Genomic DNA, 10,000 nt, shown 5'->3' on the forward strand with positions numbered 1-10,000 from the left:
TGTACTTCTTCTTCCTCATCAACCTTCAAATCGCACACTCCGGCAAACTTATCCAAAATGTCGCCTTGCTTCGCTCTCGGTGTAAGATTCTCTTCATCGGTTTGGATCAGACTCTGGCGGCTCGTCAGAAATCGTTCCAAGTTTCCTAAGAGTTCACGCGGCCGCTTTTTGGCGAGCTTCTCCGTTTCCCTGAGCACGAACCCCGAGTCATTGATGGTCTTGTGTTGATGTTTCCAAATTTGGAACACGTGGAGATAGATGCCCGCGTAGAACTCGACAAAAACTGCGAAAACTTGATCCCGACGGTTGCATTCCCTGTAAATAAATAAGAGATGAGTATCGCAATTGAAGCCACCTGAATTGTTCAGTTCTATAAGGAGGCAGTTACATAAAGAGAGAGTTGTCCAAATATAAGTGCGAAGAATCACTTCCCCCTTTTCATAACTCGCACTTCGCATATATAAACCTTGGCAGTTGGCAGCGGTCCAACATTTCTCACGTTCAAAACTGATCGATTGGGGGTTGGACCTAGGGAAAGTGACGTCATTTACTCACTAAATTTCAGCGTGTGAATACAGCCTATTATATTTGTGTGGGAAAACAAATGGTGACGAGTGAAATTATGGAATAATCTCACGCGCGTTTTGTCCAAAATAAAAAAATATTTGATTTCGGATAAAACGCAAGTGAAATTATTTCCTACTTTCACGAGTATACAATCTGATTAGCTATTAATATCATGGGTGACAAATAACGCTCAGAAAACGCGGGTTGTTTTAAACCTGGACGCCATTTTGGCACTGTAGGAAAAGTTACTATGGCAACATTGTAATTTCACATTCACGCTGAAATTTCGCGCCAAAATCAATTGTTATTACAGTAGAATCCCGATTTCTCGAATCACTAAGGGAAACGAAAATTGATTCGAGATATCGAAGGTGGCGTCAGATTACGCTAAAATGCTGAGGTATTGTTTTAGCAGAGGCATTTATGCACATTTTCATAGAAGTACGTCCATTTTGTTGTCGGGAGGTCGTGAGTTCGACTCCGGCCGGCCAACACTCAGGGTCTTAAAATAACTGAGGAGAATGTGCTGCCTTTGTAATTACATCTGCAAATGGTTAGACTTTCAAGTCTTCTCGGATAAGGACTGTAAACCGGAGGTCCCGTCTCATAACCCTTGTTGGAAATTAAATAGTATGGGACGTTAAAGAACCCACTCACTGTTCGATAAGAGTAGGGGACGTAGTCCCCGGTGTTGTGGTCTGACCTTATCTGGACGGGGGCATCTTTCACTTCCTTAAAAAATTAATTGTAAACTGCGTAACAAGCAGTCTAGCTAAAGTCCCCCACAAAGTATTGTAAATTAGTCCTGAAAAGCCCCCTGGGGGAGAGACTAATAGCCTAACGATTGTATTGTATCTTCATTTACAAACAAAACGTATTGTAGTAAAAAAATAACACAAATTGCACTAGAACATGGGCTGTAGTTCTGCACACACGTTCTGCAGAGTTTCAATTAATTTGCACCTTACGGGAAAACGTTCCTTATTAAGAAATCAACGCGTGGTAACTTGTTGCCGTCTTGCAACTGAGAAACTATTGTCTCTAACTTTTGAAAGTGATGTTGCATTTCTGGGTGCTTCGGCGCACATTAGCGATGCATTTGACTCTGCAATAGCGACGTTGTATTTCTAGCAACTGATGACAGATTAGTCACTTGCTTTGTAATAAATATAGCAAGGAAAAACTTGTCCCGAAGTATTTATTTGCTTTAAGGCGCAGAATGTAACTGAAATCGTCACTCAGAGCCTTGTAAATTTTCAAAGATTTGAGTTATCGAGGGTTGATTTTTCCCACGGGAGATGACAATTAGTTCGGGGGTACATGTAATATTAGAGCATTGGAGTAAAGCAAATCCAAGGGAAACAACAACTCATTCGAGTTATCGGGAGGTTCGAGAAACCGAGGGTTCGAGAAATCGGGATTGCACTGTATATGCAAAACACGACTGTAAAGGCCGGGAAGCTTGAAGCTCCTCGAACCAGCTCTCTCAAAATTTTATAGTGAGTAAACTGGAGGATTCCAGTTAAAATAAACAGGTGTCTTTTCAAAATCAAGACTTAAAACTTGGGCCACTTAATGTTTAGTTAACATAGATCTGAAATCCAAAGAAAAAAAAAGAAGTGATTTTAGGTCATAGTAGCACTTTAAGATGTAGGACGGCGAAGTCGACATAACCTTCACAGCTCGAAACATAACTTTGCTCTATCACCGTTGTCGTGTCTCAGTAGGGAGTTTAACAAACGACGACGGCTACGAGAATGCCACAAAACAGTAAAGGCCTCGGCAAACGCTCGCAAAATTTCAAAGCAACATCTTGTAAAATTGTTGCACGAGGTTGCAACATGTGTTGAACAAGCTGACCAAACGCACACAACATTTTCAACGCAACATGTCGATGTTTTATGTACCCTAGGCCCCTGGCGCGCAACAAGTGGACCTAGCGCTCATGTGCAAGATAGGGCCATTTATACGAGAGAAAATAAGCCGCGGCTTACTCTGGCCGCAGCTTACATAAGACGCGAAGAGCCCGTACAAAAGGTACTAAATCTACGTTCACGGCTTTCTCAAGCCGCGGCTTATCCTGGCCTGGGAGTTTATACTCATATAAATAGTTCCTTTCGCGTATTATGTACGCCGCGGCCAGAGTAAGCCGCAGCTTATTTTTCTCTCGTATAAACGGCCCTATTGTTGCGTGAAAGTGGCCAAAGGAGTACAACATCGTGCAACATCCAAAATGTTTGATCCAACTTGTTGCAACATATCGCAACAGGGTGGCCAAACGTATGCAACATGATGTGCCCAAAGATATTTTCGGTTTTCACATGACGTCACGGCCGCCATGTTGGTGCCCCTAAACAAAGAAAAGGCGGCCATGTTGGTGCCCCGACCAAATCCTCCGGGAATTTAACTCTATTGTTATCCAAACGCTTCCTTTTGTTTTCGTTGAAAAACATGGCTGTTGATCACGTGAGTGAAAACCAGCAATTAAGATGTTGCGTTGAAATGTTGCGAGCGTTTGGCCAGGCCTTAAAAGGGAACTTAAGCAGCGACGACGGCGACGGCGACGAGAACGTCATTTCAGAATATAAATTCACGTTATTGTAATCACTTTGTAAACATGTCAACCCTTCTTATATGACAAGGGTGTGGTAGTTCCTCAAAAATGACAATGGTCGGAACCGCTTAATTTAGGGGAGAAAATGAAACTTTAGCGTCAAGTGCTGACGTTTTCCTTAAAACCTAAAATTGGACTATTTCACGTTGTTGTTTTGCTGACGACGGCAAAGAAATGGACGAAAGTGAAAAACGCACGTTCAGGGCGTGCAAAGCTATTGTTTTTGCCCACTAAATATGCACATTTGTGACGTTCTCGTTGCCGTCGCCGTTGTCGTTGCTTAAGTTCCCTATTATCATTGGTTAAAACGGAGGGTGTAAAGTGCAGGTTGCAGCTTGCAGGTCATTGTTGTACCATAACTGAAACAACCCAAACCTTTACTAAAATGCTAACCTTGGACTTAAAAAATAGGGAGCTTAAGATTTTACGACGGCGACGGCAACAACAACGCCGCAAAACAAAGATGTCATTGGTTCAAAGAGCATAAATAATCGTGCTGCACGAGCAGCACGGATTTTAGCACGGCTTCTTGTGGCAGTCTGCATAAGGAAGACGTGAAATTACCAAATTTGAGGTTTTGACGACAACGTGAGCATGCAACAGAGAATCTTTCATTCTCTATTTTCACTTTGTGACTGCTCGTACCAATTTATTTTTAGGACACTTCGCCCATATTGTAGGACGTGAACGAGACTGAATAATCGCGAAAGAGTGACGTTTTCGTCTATCGTTGCCGTCGTAGATCTTAAAAACGAAGACGCACTCTAAAAAGGGACGCTTAACGCAATGCTTTTGTTCGAATTCTCTAAGCGTCTGCAATCTAACGATAAAATTGATAACAATGGAGGGGAAAAGTTGGATTAGGATAACCCCTCTTGCTCTGATTGAACTTACTTGTTAAGTTTCTCTTCTCTAAGCGTCTGAAGTGCAATTCTTGTGATGTTGATCGACATAATAGCGAATGGAAAGTTCTGTGTTTCATGCCGAGACAGTTTGTAAATGTCGAGGGCAAGACCATGCATGCGATGCTCAGTTACTAAGTACAATGTGGTCACCAAACCAAGTAGCCCACAACCACGCAAGTCTGTTGCAGGGTCGAGACCTTCAGGGAGAAAAGAATCAGTTCATTTAGAGAAAGTGAAGAATAAACGAAAGCGAAAATAAGGGAGAAAAGTGAGAGAAAGAAGAAAAAAGGAAGAACAGAAGGGAGAGAATGGGAGGAGAAAACGGGACAAAAGAGGTGTAAGGGGGTATTTGCATGAGACCGGGACGAACTCAGAGCGGTATGACATTTTTCCAGCCGTTAACATGAAACTGGGACGAAATGCTTGGTGCCTGGTTATGGGACGAAATGATATCTTTTGCTTAGTATTAAAATATATCGCTAACCCCAAAGTATACAGGCTTGAAATTTGCTGAGAGAGATTTGCTATCATTTACATGAGAACGGTACGAACTCAGATCCGCAGGTATTTTTTGGAGGTTGCAGGTTGAAATTTAACTATAACTCGAAAAGCGCTGGCACTAAAAAGAAAGGTAAAGTGATAGACTTGCCGGGGATATTATATAAATAGCTAACCTTAGGCCTAAAAACGTTTTTTAGGCCTAATTAGGCCTAAGGTTAGCTGTTCATGTAACTGCCACGGCAAGTCTATCGCTTTCCCTTTCTTTTTGGTGCCAGCGGTTTTCCAGTTATAATGAAATTTCAACCTGCAACCTGCAAAAAATACCTGCCGCTTAGACCCGTACGAGAATTCTCGTCTCGGTTCAGCAATCGAGACGACATCAGACCGGTCTGAGTTCATTGTCAGACTGGTCTCGTGTAAACGCAAAAAAAAAACACGAAGAAGAAATGTATCGAGGCCGATACGAACTCAACCGGGTCTGAGTTTCCGAGTTCGCCCCGGTTTCGTGTAGAAACGAAGTCATTTTACCAGACTCAGGGTCCGAAATTAACTTCTTTGTGTGGGCGACAACTGGCGACTGGATAAAAATATTCAGTCGCCAGATGGCAAATTGTGGTCGCCAAAAATTTTCTCCTGAAAACGCACGTTTTGAACTTTTTTATGGAGACTAGAAAGCAACGACCGCGCGGTCTTGTGTATGTCTCAAGCATTATTTTTCGCTTTCAAAAGTGGACATTTTGGAGAGAAAATGTACCTGACCTGGAATGTAATGAAGAAGTCCATCTGCCCATTTGTTGAAAATTTCAGCCACAGAAACACCATTCACGTTCTGTCGCACACGAGCCGCCATGTTATTACTCTGCTACATTCCTCGCACCAGTCCCTCCCTCCTTTCATTTTTATTTCAAAAACATCGGCAGGATAAAAAGTAAGACACTTGTTGGCAAACGGCTGTGAACTTAATAGTAGGTCGCCCACTGGCGACCAACTGTGCTCAGTCAGCAACTGTGAAATTCTGGTCGCCAGTACTCAACTTTTAGTCGCATTGGCGACCAGGAAGGCGCAATTTCGGACCCTGAGACCAATGAGGGGCTGACGCTCGAAACATTAACTCACAAATTTCTCAATTTCGGTGGTCCAATTACCTTATTTGCTAACCTGCAAAAAAGAGGGCTTTCCTGGGGAGCGCGAGTTACCTTCAGTACATGCTACAGCCCATAGCACCGCCGTATGAGAATATCTTCATATGCTTCAAGATGGAGGGGAGGGGAGGGGAGGGGGGGGGGGTGGGGGAGACAAGATGTGACCAGAGGGAAACAGGACGGGATGAGTCGAGGCCAGAAGACATCAAATTTTTCGTTAGTGAAGGGAAATCAGTCAGGAATCAATCAGGAAGCAGCTTACACCATACCTTGAAAGCCAATCAGCTCCCAGTGGTTGCCATAGCGAGGGCAATCAAGCTTAGTTCCGGTTAACTTCTTGTAGATGGTTTGAAGCACATAGTTATGCACGGTTTCGTCATTCTTGAACATACACAATGCAATGGCAAAGATCAGGTCGCGCTCCAAATGGAGGCTACTTTTCAATCCCGGAGGGCCAAACAATTTATGCGTCACTGCGGCAATGCCTCGGTGCTTAATGGTTGGCTTTATGTGTGACATGTGTTGCTCAAGGTAACTTGCTGATTGGAAATGGCGTATGGCATCCTGGAATGTAGTGATAGGTGAACGACTTGCAACTTGGCCATTACCTGATGCACAGAAAATCATAAAGGCCTGATTAAAATTGCTTGATCACGAAAACAAAGTAATAATAATAATAATAATAATAATAATAATAAAGCGCATTGGCACTAACCCTTCTATAGAACTAATTCAAAAAACGGCTCTCCTTGGCACAGCAAGAATTCTGAGAAAGGTTCTGGAGCGATGAGAGCCATGATAAAACTTGGGTTTCCTTAGGCAACTTGTTGTTTGCTGTCCCCCTAAGAAGATAACCCGGATCCAACTTTTGGAAAAGAAAGTGCTGAATCCACAATAATAATAATAATAATAATAATAATAATAATAATAATAATAATAATAATAATAATAATGGTTTAGGATTTACGTGTGCCAGCCTTGCCTCTTTCTGATTGGATGCCATTTGAGGCTGGCACTTAGCTGGCACACGTGAATCTTGTTACGCATTTCCTCCACTCAGAAGGTATAGGATTTTGATTTTCTTCGAGGGCTAGCTCTGGGCCATAATCTCCTACAAAGTTTGAAAGCGGAGTTATGCGATTTTCAAAGGAAAAATCGCCCCGGCGCTCCGTTTAAAATTAGCTTCCACCCTTGTCCTTCTATTGAGAGGCACAGTAAACATTGCACTCGAAATCTTCAAAAAAAAGAATGACAGTACACCACAGGTAAGGTAATACAACATTTACTTAGGAATTAGCGTTGGTCCATACACATATTTATCGGTATATCGCTACAGAAGAAGCAAACAGTGAATCCAATGCATTTATTATAAACTTACAAACGGTTAGAATACACAAACAAATTGTGTGGGCTCCCTGTGTCTAGACGGTAAGGTCTCACCACTGTGCCAATACTGCTCTCATGCTCTCCTCCCCACAATATTCATGGAAGGTTTTGGAAAAAGCTTGTCGCCTTAGACTTTAGTGCTGGTAGTTGTATGCTCAATAATAATGTACTGCGTGTTAGTATTGTTTTATTTGCCAAGACACGTGCTAATTTACACCAGATTTACAATACAATACATACTTAATTGACCGCTCCCCATAGGGGCTTTTCAGGGCCAATGAAACACAACGAAACGACAGAACAGAATAACAACAACTCTTGAGAATCCCAACTGGCTGGAGGCAAACCAGTTGGCTATTTACAAGTGCAGCTGGGAAGTTGAACCAGGGACTACTAGGATCAAATTCAACGAGTGGTCAGAGGGGGTCTTGAACCCGGGATCTCCGGATCTCAAGGCAAGCGCGCTAACCACTTGGCCATACTGACTCCACATAATTTGTTTGATGCAATTGACCAGCACTAGTTCTGCCCAATAGATGACTCTTTGACCTTCACCATACACTACACCAACCTGGTTGAACAGTCTCCACTAGATCCCACTCCATCTGTGCTTGCTCAAGCGTTGTTGGGGGTGATGGTAATTTTCGAATACCAGCTGGAATGTTATCTTTGTCAGACCGTCTCCTGCGTTTACCAGATCTAACATCACGATCTGATGTGGGACTGATAGATCGAGTTCCCTCATCAGAACCATCAGGGACATCTGCATTTGGAGAATGTCTGTTAATTTCTGAAGCATTATGCCTGGAGTAAAGAAAAAAGAAATATATTTATTCACAAATATTTACTAGGTTTAAGTATTATAATACTAGGACAGTTGATAGCGTTTAAGACATGCTCTGATTGGCTGCTCAAACCCCAAAATTTGGGGATATTTAATATCCTTTGCTATTCATCTCTAAGCAACTCGCACAGAAATTGCGCCTGCAAATATTGTTACAGTAATCACTGCAGGAATAAATAATTTAAAATCATCTTTTTGTGCAATATTATCTCACCATTTTAGAATACTACATTGTATACTAAAACAACTATTCACATCATTTTCAGAGGCTAGTCGTGGATATTTTCCTTGAAAGATCCACCACTAGCCAGTGAATAGTTGTTAAATATCCATGCATAAGTATGCCACACGTATCAAGGAAAAAAACAGTTCACAAATAATTAATATTTATTACTCAATGCCTGTGCTCTGTCAGAAATAGTGCTGCTGTCATTGATTTAAAGCTGGGTCGTAACGAGGTATGTGGGATCAGGGATCAAAGGCCTGAAAAGGGCAGAGGGATCAGGGATCAAATTTTTCCGGGTTCAGGGCTCAAGATTCTCGTCATTTTTGGAATCAGGGATCAAAATTTTGGGTAAAAATAGGGGACCAGTTACGAAAAAATATACCTTGTTACGACCCTGTTAAAGGCCCACCTTCAACCGACAGGCTTTGAATGCCGTGGAACAATTTTCATACATGAAAATCCAGCCAAAGCTGAATTCATCCAATCAGATTGCTGTGATAGGCAATGTGAATTTCCATAACAAAAACAAACAGTTGAAAAGCCTGTTGTTTGAGGGTGGGCCTTTAATGCTTTCACCTTGGCCCCAACCACACATTTTTCAAAGATAATTAATCAACAATATGTGACCGTCCAGATGAAAAGGATGCTTAACCAAAAAGCGTTTCGAGTTCGTTTGTGTTTGAACGCGTTTGAAACACGTTTGAAACTGTTTGAAATGTGTTTGAAACTGTTTGAAACCCAAGGTGTTTGAAAAGCAGTAAAAGATTTTTATCTGTGTTTGAAAAGCCAACCTGTGCTACATCTGTCAACCGTGAACATAACTATTATTGTCGCAGCAAATTATTTCAGTGGCGAATTCACAGAGTAATTTTTTTCCGTTTCATTTGTTTCTTAAAAGTACTCTTTCGTTTTATTGACACCTTGTGGTTGTTGTGTGAAATAACAGTCGCATGGAAAATTTGATCATGGAAACATAGCCGTGGAAACATTGTCTGCCTTGTGTCTGCGTTGCCAGTGACATTGCCATGCATAAAACATGGCTTTGCGTGTAAAAGTGTGCATGTGGAAGTGATGCATGAAACAAAATCAGCTGGAAAAATACCAGCAACTCTGAAGCAGTTTGCATGCCTACAAAGCTTACCCTCAGCAGAATCAGTAACTTCCATTCAAGCCAACATTTAAATCGTCATAGTACTTCCGAAACTTCTGCCATTGAAACCACAAATTCACAGTCGATCTTATAAACTCGGTAACAGGAATATTTTGAAATACGTGAAACAAGAATAATTAAGTTTGACTGTTGAGATTCTGAATTCTTGTGGGCGTGCACTTTGTAATTCCATTTCCTTAAAAGAATCATATGATTGTAAACGTATAAACGACACATAGCGCATTGATTTTAAGAAAAAACTGCAATTTGAAGCAAGATTTTGTGAAAGGCTTCTGAGATTGCAATCAAATTTCAGAGATCGCGAAGAGATCTTGCAGATTCTGCCGGGTCACGCATGACAATTCACTGTAAAAAGTAAATGCTGTTTCCAAAGCAAAGCACCTATCTCTAAATAGCAATATCAAAAAAAAGGTGAAGGCATTATTTTAACTAACGAAACTTTAGCCTAGCTCTTAAAGTTACCAAGATCTTCTCAGCGTCGTTAAAGCCTTCTGGGCAGAAACATTTCACTAAAAGTCTGAGTGTGTTTGCATGACAAGGACGTGACAGAAATATTGGAAACATCTCTCCCGCGTTTGACTAAAATTTACTGGTTATCCACTACGTTCAAATCCTCCGGAAATGCAGGGTTTCTGGTTTCCCTG

At 41.7% G+C, this 10,000-nt stretch overlaps 1 protein-coding gene across 1 annotated transcript in view; it reads right to left on the reverse strand.

Moving 5' to 3' along the window:
* The window catches only part of LOC138014447 (ELMO domain-containing protein 3-like), an 11,852-nt gene that overhangs the window by 47 nt on the left and 1,805 nt on the right, over window positions 1-10,000 (reverse strand). The window contains exons 2-5 of the mRNA XM_068861520.1: window positions 7,687-7,919; window positions 5,999-6,337; window positions 4,076-4,283; window positions 1-315 (exon numbers count right to left, since the gene is read on the reverse strand). The exon at window positions 1-315 is cut by the window's left edge and continues 47 nt beyond it. Of these exons, the coding sequence (XP_068717621.1) occupies window positions 1-315; window positions 4,076-4,283; window positions 5,999-6,337; window positions 7,687-7,919 (1,095 nt within the window). The remainder of the gene's footprint in view (window positions 316-4,075; window positions 4,284-5,998; window positions 6,338-7,686; window positions 7,920-10,000) is intronic.

The sequence above is a fragment of the Montipora capricornis genome, chromosome 8 (genome assembly GCF_036669925.1).
Source record: "Montipora capricornis isolate CH-2021 chromosome 8, ASM3666992v2, whole genome shotgun sequence".
NCBI classification, from domain to species: Eukaryota; Metazoa; Cnidaria; class Anthozoa; order Scleractinia; family Acroporidae; genus Montipora; species Montipora capricornis.